Source organism: Herpailurus yagouaroundi, unplaced genomic scaffold (assembly GCF_014898765.1).
Source record: "Herpailurus yagouaroundi ecotype Mexico unplaced genomic scaffold, PumYag 67793, whole genome shotgun sequence".
NCBI lineage: Eukaryota > Metazoa > Chordata > Mammalia > Carnivora > Felidae > Herpailurus > Herpailurus yagouaroundi.
The window spans coordinates 21,652,193-21,668,381 of record NW_024420586.1 but is presented as its reverse complement, the minus strand read 5'-3'; the positions used below and the strand labels follow the sequence as shown (position 1 = coordinate 21,668,381).

Genomic DNA, 16,189 nt, shown 5'->3' with positions numbered 1-16,189 from the left:
CTCTCCCTCCCTCCCTCTCTCCCTCTCTCTCTCTCTCTCTCCTCCCTCTCTCTCTCTCTATGTATATATACGTATACATATATACGTATGTGTATATATACGTACATATATATGTACGTATATATACATATACGTATATGTATATACACACACATCACTTCTTTCCCTATTTTTCAGTCGATGGTCATTTAGGCTCTTTCCATAATTTGGCTATAGTTGACAGCACTGCTATAAACGTTGGGGTGTGTGTACCACTTTGAATCAGCATTTTTGTATCCTTTGGATAAATTCCTAGTAGTGCTATTGCTGGGTCATAGGGTAGTTCTATTTTTAATTTTTTTGAGGAACCTCCGCACTGTTTTCCAGAGCGGCTGCACCAGCTTGCATTCCCACCAACAATGCAAAAGAGATCCACGTTCTCTGCGCCCTCGCCAACATCTGTCGTTGCCTGAGTTGTTCGTGTTGGCCATTCTGACAGGTGTGGGGTGGTATCTCAGTGTGCCTTTGATTTGTATTTCCCTGATGAGGAGTGATGAGCATCTTTTCATGTGTTGGTTGGCCATCTGGATGCGTCTTCTTTGGCAAAGCGTCTGTTCATGTCTTATTTCTTCGCTGCATTTCTTGTTTTTTTAGGTGTTGAGTATGGTAAGTGCTTCATAGACTTTGGATACTAACCCTTTATCTGATATGTCATTTGCAAATAGCTTCTCCCATTCTGTTGATCTATGTATCTGTTTTTGTGCCAATACCATACTGTCTTGATGATTACAGCTTTTTGTTGTCTGATTGCTGAGGCTAGGACTTGCCGTACTATGTTGAACAGTGGTGAGAGTGGACATCCCTGTCATGTTCCTGACGTCATGGGAAAGCCCTCAGTTTTTCCCCATTGGGGATGATAGTATCTGTGGGCCTTTTATACATGGCTTGTACGATGTTAATATATGTTCCTTCTATCCCGACTGTCTTGAGGGTTTTTATTAAGAAAGGATGCTGTATTTTGTCAAATGCTTTTTTTGCACCGATTGACAGGATCATATGGTTCTATCCTTTCTTCTGTTAATGTGATGTATCACGTTGATTGATGTGCGAATATTGAACCAGCCCTGCAGCCCAGCAATGAATCCCACTTGATCACGATGAATTGTTATTTTAATATACTATTGAATTCAATTTGCTAGTATCTTGTTGAGAATTTTTGCATCCATGTTCGTCGGAGATATTGGCCTGGAATTTTTCTTTATACTGGAGTCTTTATCTGGTTTTGGACTCAAGGTAATGCTGGCTTCATAGAATTGAGTTTGGAAGCTTTCCTTCCATTTCTATTCTCTGGAACAGTTTGAGAAGAATAGTTATTAACTCTTCATTAAATTGTCTGGTAGATTTCCCCTGGGAAGCCATCTGGCCCAGGACTCTTATTTTTGGGGAGATTTTTGATAACTGATTCAATTTCTTTCCTGGTTATGGGCCTGTTCAAATTTTCTATTTCTTCCCATTTGAGTGATGGTAGTGTGTGACAGTCTAGGGATTTGTCCATTTCTTCCAGATTGTCCAGTTTGTTAGCATATCATTTTTCATAGGATTCTCTTATAATTGTTTGTATTTCTGGGGTATTGGTTGTGATCTCTCTTCTTTTGTTCGGGATTTTGTCTATTTGGGCCCTTTCTCTTTTCTTTTTGATAAATCTGGCTAGGGGCTTATCAATTTTGTTTATTCTTTCAAAACACCAGCTCTTAGTTTCATTGATCTGTTCTGCTGTTTTTAATTTTTTTCAAAGTTTGTTTATTTTTGAGAAAGAGCGAGAGCATGAGCTGGGGAGGGGCAGAGAGAGAGGGAGACACAGAATCTGAAGCAGGATCCAGGCTCGGAGCTGTCAGCACAGAGCCTGACACGGGGCTCATACCTACGAACAGTGAGATCATGACCTGAGCCGAAGTCAAATGCCTAATCGACTGAGCCACCCAAGTGCTCCTTCACTGATCTGTTTTACTGTATTTTTGGATTCTGTATCATTTTTTCCTGTTCCAATCTTTATCATTTCCCTTCTTCTGCTGGCTTTGGGCTTTATTTGCGGTTCCTTTTCTAGCTCCTTTAGGTGCAAGTTTGTGTTGTGTATTTGGGACCTTTCTTGCTTCTTGAGATAGGCCTGAATTGCAATGTATTTTCCTCTTAGGACTGCCTTTGCTACATCCCAAAGGGTATGGACTGTCGTGTTTTCATTTTCATTTGTTTCCTTGTGTTTTTAAAATTTCTTCTTTAATTTCCTCGTTAACCCGTTCATTCTTTAGTAGGATGTTCTGTAACCTCCATGTATTTGAGGGCTTTCCAAATTTCTTCTTGTGGTTGACTTCAAGTTTCATAGTGTTGTGATCTGAAAATATGCATGGTATGATCTCTGTCTTTTTGTACCTGTTGAGGGCTGTTTTGTGATACAATATGGGGTCTATTGTGGAGAATGTTCCATGTGCACTCAAGAAGAATGTGCATTCTGCTGCTTTAGGATGAAACGTTCTGAATATATCTGTTAAGTCCATCTGGTCCAATGTGTCATTCAGAGCCGTTGTTTCCATGTTGATTTTCTGCTTAGATGATGTGTCCATTGCTCTAAGTGGAGTATTACAGTCTCCTACAATTATGGTATTATTATCAATAACTTTGCTTATGTTTGTGATTGATTTATCTATTTGGGTGTTTTAAGTTGAGGGCATAAATGTTTACAATTGGTAGTTCTTCTTGATGGATAGACCCCTTAATTATGATATAATGCCCTTTTGCATTTCTTGTTACAGTCTTTGTGTTAAAGTCTCGTTTGTCTGATATAAGTATGGCTACTCCAGCTTTCTTTTGCTGTCCATTATCATGATAGGTGATTCTCTATCCCCTCACTTTCAATCTGCAGGTGTCCCCAGATCTAAAATGAGTCTCTTATAGCAACATATAGATGGATCTTATTTTTTTTTTTTAATTCATTCTGATAACCTATGTCTTCTGAGTGGGGCATTTAGTCCATTTACATTCAGAGTGATTATGAAAGATTTGAATTTAGTGCCATTGTGTTCTCTGTAGATTTCTTGTTGGTGTTGATGTTCTCTGGTCCTTTGTAGTCTTTGCTGCTTTCCACTGAGAAAGACCCCTTCGAATTTCTTACGGGGCTGGTTTAGTGGTCATTATTAACTCCTTTAGTTTTTGTTTGGGAAAATCCTTCTCTTTTATTCTGAATGACGGCCTTGCTGGATAAAGGATTCGTGGGTGCATATTTTTCCTATTCAGCACATTGAATATTTCCTGCTACTCCCTTCTAGCCTGCCAAGTTCCACGGGACAGGTCTGCTACTAACTTTATGTGTCCACCCTTGTAGGTTAAGGACCTTTTGTCTCTAACTCCTTTCAGAATTCTCTCTTTATCTTTGTATTTTGCCAGTTTCACTATGTGTCATCATGCTGATCTGTTTTTGCAGATTTTGACAGGAGTTATCTGTGCCCTTTGGACTTCGATGCCTGTTTTCATTCCCCAGATTAGGGAAGTTCTCAGCTGTAATTTGTTCACATAAACCTGCCCCTTTTTCTCGCTCTTCTTCTGGGACTCCTGGGATACAGATAGTGTTTTGTTTCATGGAATCACTTAGTTCTCTAGTTCTCCCCTTGTGATCTAATAATTTCCTTTCCCTTTTTTTTTTTTCAGCTTCATTATTTTCCATGATTTTATCTTCTGTTTCACCTATTCCCTCTTCTGCTTCTTCCATCCTCACTGTCACTGTATCTAGTTTATTTTGCCTCTAAGTTACAGTGTTTTTTAATTCATCGTGACTAGTTCTTAGGTCTTTGACCTCTGCAGCAAGGGTTTCTCTGGTGTCTTCTTTGCTTTTTTCAGGCCCAGCTATTAGTCTTATGACTGTTATTCCAAATTCTTATTCAGGTATCTTGTTTGTATCTGTTTTCAACAATTCTCTGGCTGTGATTTCTTCTTGACCTTTCTTTTGGGGAGAATTCCCGTCTTGTTGTTTTGGCTAAGTTTTCGTCTTTCGCATGTTGTAAAGGCTCATTATGTGTCCTGCACCTGTGAGTACCACTGTATTAAAAAGAGGTCCTGCACAGTCCGCGGTCTGGGACTCCAGGAAGTGTTTCTGATGTATGTTGTGTGCGCTCTGTCGTTGCGTTTTTGGCTGCTCTTTGCCACTGTTCGGTCCTCTGCAGACCTCCTCCTTGCTCGTAGTGGTGGTGGTTGGACCTTTAACTAGGTGTGCTTTGATTTGTTTGTTGAAGTAACCCTGGAATAGAAAAAAAAGAAAAAAAAAAAAAGGTATGTGTGTATGGAGCCTGATCCCATAAAAAGAGAAAAAAAGAAAGAGGAGGAAAGAAAACAAAAGAGAATCAAATACCTATAGGGCTAATTCCAGAGAAAGAGAAAGAGAAAGAGAAATAAAGAAGAAAGAGAAAACATGGAGACAGAGTAGGATAAAAAAAGATATATATGTATATAATGAGAACTGACAAAGACCAAATCAGAAACTATGAGCCTGGTTTCGAAAGAAAAAAAAGAGGGAAGAAAGGAAAAGAACGAGTCGTCTGTTGGTTCTTGGGGGGTGGTGGCTGTGTTGGGTCAGCCAGTGTCACTCCAGTAAATAAGCAGTTACCAGGCCCGGAAGGGCTGGGTTTGGCGTAAGCCTGTCCCACCTCCACTGGGGGGCGCTGTGCTGCTTCCTGAAGTCCCACCATGTTGGTGTTGCGGGGAAAAATGGCATCACCCCAGTCTCTTCTCCCCGGACTGGGTGTCTCACACCATGGTGTTCAGGTAGCCGTCACAAAATAGGGAGGGCAGCCAGCAGGCACCGTGTCGCAGTTCTCCTGTGCCTTCCATTTGGCTCTCGGCTGGGTTTCAGAACCCCTGAGATATGGGACCCCGTTCTGGTTTAGAACCACTCTGCCCTGCTGATGAAAGGCCTTTGGCTGGCATCTGCAGGGCCTTCTGTCCTTGGGGAGGCAATGAACCCTCTTCCCAGGGTACTCCAGGAAGGGGAATGTTCTCTCCCAGTGCCCCAGAGATGTCTACACCACACTATGCACTCTGGGGCCAGCTCCCTCCTCCCCAGAAGTGTGCACCTCCGCTCCTCTCCAGAGAAAGTCCTGCACTTTCAAAGCCTCTGAGTTTCAGCTCCAAAGGCTGTTTGCAAAACATAACTGGCACTCTCTGTACTTCTCCTTCCCCAGTCTGTGGTCTGGAGAGGTTTTCCTCTTGTGCTAACTCAGTGCCCAACCCCTCTCTCTTTCGCTACCTTATGTCTGTCCACAGAAAGGGTTCTTTCCCCTCCATAGATAGTTCCGCCGTTTTCTCTCCCCCAAGTCACATACTCACAGCTCAATCCTGCCAGTCTGTCTCCCTCCAACTGTAGAGAGCCTTCTGCCCCTCTGCAGATCTGTTTCCTGGGTATTCCAACTGGTCTGACCTCAATGCAGCTGTGTTTCAGGGGCACAGATGGAAAATCCCCGTCCCCCTCACTCTCCCCCATCTTAATTGCCCCTCAATGTCCAACATCTTTGTTTTGAAGTAAAATTGACATAACATAAAACTAACCATTAACCATCTTATTTTTATTATGTTTCTAAATGTTTATTTTTTATATTTATATAAAATTATATATTATATTTTATATATTTTATATTTATATAATAAATATATTTTATAAACATATTTTAAAAATATATATATTATATATATAAATATAAATATATATTTATATAAATATAAATATATTTATAAAATAAATAAATTTTATATATTTTATATTCATATAATAAATAATAAGTTATATAATAATAAATAAAAATTTATATATATTTATATATATAATATATATTGTATAATATATATTATATATTATATATTATTGTATCCAATTATATATATAAAATAAATATTTATAAAATATTTATTTTATATTTCTTAATGTTTATTTTTGAGAGGGAGAGTGTGTGTGTGCAGGGGTAAGGGAGGGGCAGAGAGAGGGGTCAGAGGATCTGAAGCAGGCTCTGTGTTGACAGCAGACAGCCTGATGCAGGGCTTGAAGCCACGAACCGCGAGATCATGACCTGAGCTGAAGTTGGGTGCTTAGCTGACTGAGCCACCCACACGCCCTAACCATTAGCCCATTTGAAGGGTGAAATTTAGTGCCATCTAGTATATTTACAGTGTTGCATAACCATCACTTCTAATTCCAAGACATTTGCATCACCCCAGAAGGAAACCCTATACCCATCCAACAGCATCTTACCAGAAATGTTCACTCAACACAAAAAGACCGTATTCTAGAAGTGAGTTTAGCTAACCTTCTAACTGGAGGCAGGCCAGGTGAATTTTCCAGGAAAGCAGTTGAACATAGGACCATTCTGGAATGGAGCCAAAGGTACCATTTTGAAAGGTTGGAGATCTCCAGGTACACTAGATTTCTAGAACCTGTTCCAGTAAAGACAGTGCCTCGGCAATACTTGCAAAGGATCCATTCATTTTGAACTTTTTTTTTTTTTTTTTAATTTTTGGGACAGAGAGAGACAGAGCATGAACGGGGGAGGGGCAGAGAGAGAGGGAGACACAGAATCGGAAACAGTGGATCCATTCATTTTGAATAGAATCACTTAACTCACTACAGTTCCTCTCTAACGTCCTTTACGGTAATGAACAAAGTGTCTTGTGTTGATCAAAGATAAGCTACTGAGACATTTTGTCAGCCACTTCTGAAGTGTGGGCTTCTGATAAAAATTTGCTAAACTCTCCCGGAACATATATTCCTAATTAGAGTAACTGACCACCTTTAGAAGGGTAGATTGCACCTAACAGACTCAGTCGTACATATCATATTGTCCATGTTGGATTACCACACTGTCACATCATATACACAATTAACTTGAGACCGGAGGGAATATTAAAATTGAGCTCTCAAGGAGCACGTGTCCCAGGGCAAGCCTGAAATGGTAGCCTGAATCTCCTGGCCCCTCGGTTGTCCTCAGTGACCACGTCTTCCTCCGTGTGTGATCAGGTTGCCACGTTGAGAGTGATTCCAAGGGTTAAACATACGTATTGTTCGTACAACATGGCACCTGAGCCTAATAAGGAAGGTATTTCAATGGGCCTTCAGCTGAAGAGGCAGTCATTTGTCTGCTTCATCGTGGAAGAAAAATGGGCTGTGTTATACTTACCGAGAGGCCCAGTGTTCCAGAATGGTTAAGGAATTTTCAAGAGCATTTTTGACGATCCCTGATTTTTACAGTAAGTACTATAGAATCCACCTCTCCCACCTGAGTCCCTCTCCAGCACTCCCCTCCACACGTTGTAGCAGGATGCTCGCACAGAAAGTCGTGACACTGAGGCTTTTCTTTCCAGGAAGCAATTTTGATCTTGCCGGCATGGGCTCAGAGGGTTTGTACCTGAAAGACTGAGCCCTCAATGCCGCGTGGTGTAGCATTTTATGCGTTTTCTACTTCTTTGTCTCCATATATGGGTAACATATAGACATACAGTCTGATTGGCGGGGGCGGGGGGGGGGAGGGTCTCACGTTACAGGGTCATGAGGGATGTCATGTACAGACATACAGAGTCGTGAGGAATGTCACGTACGCACATAGCCAGGTTGCCTTCCCTTATCTTGAGGTCTTTTCTCACCACATTCCTTAGGGAGGGGACCCCCGCACCAACACATACACAGTGTAAGATGAGACTGGTTGGCATTGAGCTAGGCTCTTTGAAGTTCCTGGAGAAGTTTAAGGTGGGATCTCCGGTGCACTGTAAGAATTTCACATCTTCCTATTGAAAGAATATTCAGAAAAAATATTAGTTTGTCTACATAGTATTCCCCCCAGCCTTGCCCGTAGGGTACATGTTCCAAGACCCCCAGTGGATGCCTGAAACCACAGTTAGCACTCAACCATATGTAGTGGGTTTTTTTTTTTCCGTGTACACACGTGACATACCTATGATAAAGTTTAATTTGTAAATTAAGCACCGTAAGAGATTAACAACAATACGTAATAATAGAACAATTTTAACAATATAGTGTAATAAGTTACACGAACGCGGGCTCTCAAAATACCTCATCGTGCTGTACTCGGCCTTCTTACGATGATGAGAGATGGTAAGACGCGCATGATGAGATGAAGTGAGGTGGGCGATGTAGGCATCGTGATGCAGTGGTGGGCTCCCGTCGACCTGAGCACGGGGCGGAAGGAGGATCATCTACCTCTGGACCCAACTGACCGCGGGCCACTGAAACTGCAGAAAGCGAAGCCATGGATCCGGTGGGGGGGGCGGGGGTGGGGGGGGTGAACTACTGTAACTTACATATAGAATCCCACTGCGAAATCTGACAGATAGTACTTCAGCTTATAGCAGAGCTGAATGATGGATTTGTTGCTTGGGTATCGTTTCCTTATCCTAACCAGACAGTGATGAAAATACAGGCTTTCTATATGGTAACCTAGATTGCATATCTGTTCGCAGAGCTGATGTGTGGAATGTCTTGGTGAAACTCTCCACGTTCGCTTTACATCAACAGCAAGTATATAAGCACTAGCCGTATTGACTCTCAGTTTTGATGAAAATTTTCTTGCCATTTCTTAGCTTCTAATTATGATCCCAACAGGTATTATCTTTTGATGCCTATTTAGAAGATGAATTTCCTGATAAAACTCAAGAAAAGTATAGAATAAGATGCTATAAAATCCTCTTCTACCTCGAAGATGACACAATTCAAGTGAATGAACGAGAGTTGAAAAATAGCGGACTGCCTAAAGGTAGGTACCTTTTGAAAGCAGAGTTATGGTTCTCTGACTTGTAACTCCCACCTTTATGTACTGCCCTTCTCTGGGTTTTTATATATTTTTTTTAATCTTTATTCACTTTTTTTTTTTTAATTTTTTTTTCAACGTTTTTATTTATTTTTGGGACAGAGAGAGACAGAGCATGAACGGGGGAGGGGCAGAGAGAGAGGGAGACACAGAATCAGAAACAGGCTCCAGGCTCTGAGCCATCAGCCCAGAGCCCGACGCGGGGCTCGAACTCCCGGACCGCGAGATCGTGACCTGGCTGAAGTCGGACGCTCAGCCGACTGCGCCACCCAGGCGCCCCTTATTCACTTTTGAGAGACAGAGAGAGACCGAGCATGAGTGGGGGAGGGGCGGGGAGGAGGGGGGACAGACTCCGAAGCAGGCCCCAGGCTCCGAGCTGTCAGCATAGAGCCCGACGTGGGGCCCGAACCCACGAACCGCGAGATCGTGACCTGAGCCGAAGTCGGACGCTCGACCGCCTGAGCCACCCAGGTGCCCCACCCCCGTCTCTGACTTTTTAAAAGGCGCCATATACTGCTTTGGTGTCTGACTTGTTGGTGACTGCGAATATGAACATGCCATTGGCCTGCAGTTATTGATGGTGACTTACTGGCTTTCTACTCCGCCCCCTCCCACCCCCAACCTCAGCATGGGCCCTTTGTCTTGCTCTTGTATGGTATATTAGTTTTCTTTCCCATGCTGCTCCAGTATGAGTAAACCCTCCTGTGTCTTCAGTCTCTTTACTATGATCATATTACTTCTTCACAACACTTTCAAGGAGAAGAGAGGAGACTCGTCCACTGTCGCTTCCAGATTTGTATTCTCTCTTCTTTCTTCCTTTCTCTTTCCTTTAAGTGCTTATCTCATCCTTTGAGAGCCCGCAAGCACCTGTGAGCAGGGGAGGGGCAGAGAGAGAGAGAGAGAGAGAGAGAGAGGTGGAGAGAGTCCCGAGTAGTCTCGGCATGGTCAGCGTGGATCCCGATGTGGAGCTTGAACTCCTGAGCCCTGAGATCATGACCTGAGCTGAAATCAAGAGTCAGATGCTTAACCGACTGCACCCCGCCCCCCCGCCCCCCCCCCCCAGGCACCTCTCTCTCTTCTTTCTTGAATTCATAGCCATTTGCTTTAACCACTCTCTCTTCCTCCTCATCCCTGTTAACTACATACTCTGATGGCTCTTCCGCAGAGGGTCGTTGTTCCTTCACCCCTCCCCTCCCCCATGTACCAGTCCTCTTTATCCATACTCCATCTCGGCCAGTTAACTCTGTGATGTGGCCACCAGAGGAGTTAATCCTAAACTGCATTATTAAGAGTAGGGTGGAGATCAAGGGAGGTGACTGATTTCTTCTTGTGCTAGGAGTCCTTCACCTGGGACAGTGCTGAGATCTGGCTGCCTTCAGGGGGCAGCAACCACGGTGGTAAAAGGCCTGAAAAGTTGTCATGTGTAAGGCAGAATAGTGAAAAGGGGTATTTGTCTGTAAAGGGAAGATTCGGGTGTGCCTGGTGAATTCAGGAATCTGAAGGGCTGCCATGGGGAGGAAGGACAACCTAATTTTCTGTATCCTCAAGGATATGACCTGGGTGGGGGGGGGGTCGGAATTCAGGACAGTAAGAATAATTTTCTGGCAGAGAGCTGCCAGAGATTGTATGGGATGTCTCTGGAAGAACATGGGGGTCAGGGTCAGGTGTGGGGGTAGAGAGGGGTGTCACGTATTTGGTCCTTGGTATAGACGGGGCAGGTCAGGGGTTATTTTTCACTGATAGCTTAGTAGAGGTATGGGAGGGGGTCGTGTGTGTGTGTGTGTGTGTGTGTGCGTGCGGTGGTGGTGTAGATGACCTTCCAAGACCACTTTGACCCCTCAGGAGCCATGATTCTTTGGTACAACCATCTGTTCACGTAGCAGCCACAGTGTCACGTTGGGGGTGTTACCTTGAGGCGGCGCCGTCCTCCAAGAAGCGTGCGTGCGGGCTCTCCCAGAGGCCACGGAGCAAAAGCCTCGTGGACCAGATTGAAATGCATCAGCATCACGTGACGCGTGGAAACAATTCGAAATGTACAATGAGACGCGAGGGGGAAAGAAAGGAGTTCAGTTCGCACACGTAGGACGAGGTACGGGTGGCTGGGAGGACCGCTCTGCCTGAATCCCGGGGTAGGCCGTGGTCCCGCCGTCTTTGCTGCGTCAGTCTTGACGACCAGAGTTGAAGTTCAAGTAAGTAAGGAGGACCGCAGACAGAAGGGACCCTGGGCTCACGGCACACGCTCTATCGGAGAGACCCAGGGAGAAGAGGGCCTGGCCACAGCTGTAGTCACGGGGTTTGTTTGTTTCTCGGCGAAAGGACACCTGGGGCCAGAATGGGTGTCACCAACGAATGAGTGACCAAATTGAGGCCTCGTGAATATTGAGTACTCCTGAATGTTTACTGACTCTTGTATATCTGTTGTGTCATGAATATTTAGAGCCCAGGTGCCTCAAATATATTTAATACCTACAGAAAATGAATTCCCTCTGGGTCCTTCCAACTCCTCCTGTCTGTGTTTGACACATAACATGCCCTGCTTACCCTTATTTAACCCATCTTACGAATTTCTGCCTATGTCGAAGAAACTTTGTTCCTTACCAACTACTTATCTGGGCCCGTTGCCTCCCTGTTGATATACCATGACGGGTACTATGGGGAGAAACAGAGAAATTTGGGGACCATGGGTCTCTGAGTATAAGGTCGTGACGGGGCAGTATGCAAAGGATTTCCTTCAGTGTTCATGAGATTGAGGTTTTCTTGGCCCATAGCTCCATTGCGTCCGGATGATGAACTTGGGGCCAGTCAGCATTGCCAAGAAGTGTTTGTCGAATGCCTACTCTGTGCCGGGCACTGTGCTGGCTCTCCTGGAGCTAGCAGGTAAGCAGGTTGGAGAGGAAAGGGAATGACTATAGCCCAAGAGTTTTGCAGTTGTTCAGGTTAGCAGGTGCTCAGTGTCTAAACCTGGACAATGACAGTAGGAAACAGAAAACACAGGAAAGACCTGAGAGACCTTTGATTGGCAGAGTTGATAGGCATTGACCAACAACTAAATATAGAAAGTGTGGGAGGGGACTATCTAATGACAGGTGCTTTGTCAAGTCCTTGGTAAAGTACCTCCTTTACCACTATCTCATTTAATCCCCCAACGACCATCTAAAGTAGGTCATTGTCAGCTCTCAAAGAAAAAGAAACAAGGAATTTGCTTCGTCTGAATCTTAACAGGTCGCCTCAGAGCTCACTCTGCGGTTGGTCGAAAAGATGGTGATACAGTAGTAAAACCCAGAAGCACGGAGCAGGGAACAACGTTCGGGATAGAGGTAGGGTATCCTTGTTCTGACCGTGAGGCCTTTGAACGTGGTTGGGACATCTGTATGGTGATGCCCGCCGTGTTGGGATGTATTTTCAGGAAGAAAGTCAAGACTGGAGGTGTGGACTGGGAATCGGGGGTGCTCAGATAGTGAACAGAATCAGGCTTATTCTCCCATGTTGGAAGAGAGGCACTGTTGAGGTGGTGGAAAAGGGAAGAAGACTGGATTTAGTGTCTGCACTTTGTTTTACTAGTGGGGGGGAGAAAGGATTAATGTGAGGAGAGGATGTGAGTGGTCCTCGTTATTCTTTGCGCTCTGACAAACTATCCACCCCGGGGTCTTTTGGTTTCGAGAATTTGTGCCTTAACGGCAAGCCTTTTAGGAAATATGGAAATGCCTTGAGGTTTTAAAAATAGATTCTATGACTTCCAAAGAAAACTTCTTTTAATGTTTGCTTCTTTATTTATTTAGGGGGAGAGAGAGTGGGAGCAGGAAAGGGGCAGAGAGAGAGAGAGAGAGAGAGAATCCCAAGCAGGGTTCGAGCTTTCAGTGCAGAGCCCAGAGTGGGGCTCGATCCCATGAACCTGTGAGACGATGGCCTGAGCTGAAATCAGGAGTCGGATGCTTAACCGACTTGAGCCACACAGGCGCTCCTACAGACTTTTATGGTTGGAAATACGACACTTTATGAAGGGACAAGAAGTCTTTAGACTCTTCAGGGTCGTTTTTAACCTATACAAGGCAGTTTTTAAAGATTGACAATAATGTATTAGAAAATGTTGGAAGAATTAGTTCAGAACAGAAAGCAAATTCACAACTTTTTTTTTTCAATATATGAAATTTATTGTCAAATTGGTTTCCATACAACACCCAGTGCTCATCCCAAAAGATGCCCTCTTCAATACCCATCACTCCCCCACCCCACCCTCCCACCCCCCATCAACCCTCAGTTTGTTCTCAGTTTTTAAGAGTCTCTTATGCTTTGGCTCTCTTCTACTCTAACCTCTTTTTTTTCCTTCCCCTCCCCCATGGGTTTCTGTTAAGTTTCTCAGGATCCACATAAGAGTGAAACCATATGGTATCTGTCTTTCTCTGTATGGCTTATTTCACTTAGCATCACACTCTCCAGTTCCATCCACGTTGGTACAAAGGGCCATATTTCGTTCTTTCTCATTGCCACGTAGTACTCCATTGTGTATATAAACCACAATTTCTTTATCCATTCGTCAGTTGATGGACATTTAGGCTCTTTCCATAATTTGGCTATTGTTGAGAGTGCTGCTATAAACATTGGGGTACAAGTGCCCCTATGCATCAGTACTCCTGTATCCCTTGGGTAAATTCCTAGCAGTGCTACGGCTGGGTCATAGGGTAGATCTATTTTTAATTTTGTGAGGAACCTCCACACTGTTTTCCAGAGTGGCTGCACCAGTTTGCATTCCCACCAACAGTGCAAGAGGGTTCCTGTTTCTCCACATCCTCTCCAGCATCTATAGTCTCCTGATTTGTTCATTTTGGCCACTCTGACTGGCGTGAGGTGATATCTGAGTGTGGTTTTGATTTGTATTTCCCTGATGAGGAGCAACGTTGAGCATCTTTTCATGTGCCTGTTGGCCATCCGGATGTCTTTAGAGAAGTGTCTATTCATGTTTTCTGCCCATTTCTTCACTGGGTTATTTGTTTTTCGGGTGTGGAGTTCGGTGAGCTCTTTATGGATTTTGGATACTAGCCCTTTGTCCGATATGTCATTTGCAAATATCTTTTCCCATTCCGTTGGTTGCCTTTTAGTTTTGTTGGTTGTTTCCTTTGCTGCAAATTCACAACTTTTCAATTCTATGAACATCTGTTTTACCTGTGTGTTTGTAAGCGATGGTATTGCCTTAGTCAAAAAATATTTTCTTATATTTTTATACTAATGTTTATATTTATAAACACTTATTATATTTATAGTCACTTGAATGCTTTACTCCAACATTCCCTAACTAAGCTTTTTGCCTGTTTTTGATTACCTTCCCCACGTGACATCAAATTTATACACATGATAGACTGGGGATCACAGGATATCCTGCACCTTCATCAGTGCATTGTTTTTATTTTTTTTTACAGGGCCGTGCCTTTTTTTGGGGGGGGGGGGGTTGGGGGGGAGAGAGAGAATCCCCGGCAGGCTCCGCACCACCAGCAGAGCCCGACATGGGGCTCAAACCCACGAACCGTGAGTTCATACCCGAGCCGAAGTCAGACGCCCAACCGACTGAGCCACCCAGGTGCCCCTGTGCATTGTTTTATTATTATTCCTGTAGCTCACTGCCCCGTCTAGTGAGTCTTTGGTTTTATTAAACTATCCAAGAAGAAAAATGAAAGGTAACCTCTATGAGGGTCTTGGAAAGGCTTTTATTAAGACTTCTCGATTCTCTCAGCCTCTTGATTTCAAATCGAAGCGCACAAGCTATAGCGCACAAGATTGCAGAGGCAAACCGATGTTAGTCATAATGATGTATTTGAACATTATTAGGGAAGTCGGGGGCAGTGTTATTCATAAAGACCCGGGGCGGGGCTGGGGGGGGTGGGGAACAACTCTGAGTAAAAGGCGACTTGTAAAGTCTCTTGAAAATTTCGGAATTTCTGATTGGCTCTTCCTGATCAGGACGTTTTCTCCGAGGAAAGACACAGCTCAGGGGGTTACACACGGAATACGTGGTCATCGCGATCCGTAACAAGACTGAGTTTGTCAACATCCATTCCTGGCGGGCTCTAGCAAGCACTGTGGAAAGCAAACACGAACCAGCCACTCCATCATCAAGCTCTGTTTGGCAAGAAACCAGTCTGTCTGGAAACATTTAATACGATGATTCCAGTTCAGGAAGGTCCATTTGGACAGAGGCTCCCTGGGGAAAAAAATCACGTAAACATCTTCTTTGGGCTTTCCAAAGTTAAACGGGGAAAAAGAGCAAACAAGCTTTGTGAGTCAGCGGCTCAGATCTCAGTGGGACGGGGTAGGTGGCGTTTCTTTCAATTGTATCTTGACTAGTTTGGGGGACTGCTTTTCATGTACCTGTGGGCCCCGGAAAGGGGCTAGGGGTCCTATTTAGGTGACGCCCACTGATGGTATTCCTGTGACTTCCATAGGGCATCTACATTTTCCAAATGAAACGGGAGGTCAAACGCTTTCCTTCTTTTGTGGAGCCGACCACTGAAATGAGCACACGTAGGGGCACCTGGGTGGTTCGGTCGGTTAAGCGTCCAACTCCTGATTCCAGCTCAGGTCATGATCTCAGTTTCATAGGTTCCAGCCCCACGTCGGGCTCTGTGCTGACAGCTCAGAGCCTGCTTGGGATTCTCTCCCTCTCCTTCTCTCGCTGCCCCTCCTCCACTCATGCTGTCTCTCTCTCAAAATAAGTAAATAAAATAAAAAACAATGAGCACACCTGGATGAATTGGCCTCCCCCTTCAGTTGCCTCTCCTGTCATGTGATTTTTTTTTTTTTCGGGAGGGGGGAGTTTGGAATAAGCCAGAAACAAGAGAGGCACGATGCCAAACTAGGCATTCAGTTACACACAGCTTCTAATCAGAACAACGTATTTGTAACGTTCACGAATCCATGCTGGCAGAGAGGTCGACCTGTGGTATAAGTCACGTCACTGTCACACCTCAAGGCTTGCTTTTATTTCTTGCCAGGACATCACTCTCTTCTTGGTTAGACGTGCCATATGTATAGGGTTTGTTGCTGTTCTGTTGGAATGTGGTTAAAACAATGTTACACCAAGCCAAGAATGTCAAGAGGTTAATCCCAGTAGTTTGACTTCCAATTGTCTAAGAGAATCATTGTTTGTTGGCCACTCCTGAGTCCAAACTAACCTATGGTAAAGAAAGGCTAATGATTAGAAAGGTACCATAATTTTCTGGTGAGGTCTATGCCAGCTGTTCTCAGCTGAGAGCACTCATCAGAATCTCCTGGCCCTCTCCAAGAATTTCTGATTGTGTAGACGGGGGGGGGGGGGGGGGGGGGGGGGGCCAACAAGCAATGAGTCTCTTAGGCAAGTGGGGGGGGGG

The 16,189-nt window shown here is 44.3% G+C and overlaps 1 protein-coding gene across 1 annotated transcript in view; it reads left to right on the top strand.

Moving 5' to 3' along the window:
• The window catches only part of LOC121025941 (EF-hand domain-containing family member C2-like), a 94,925-nt gene that overhangs the window by 72,162 nt on the left and 6,574 nt on the right, over positions 1 to 16,189 (top strand). The window contains exon 3 of the mRNA XM_040468745.1: positions 8,627 to 8,777. Coding sequence (XP_040324679.1) covers positions 8,627 to 8,777 — 151 coding nt within the window. The remainder of the gene's footprint in view (positions 1 to 8,626; positions 8,778 to 16,189) is intronic.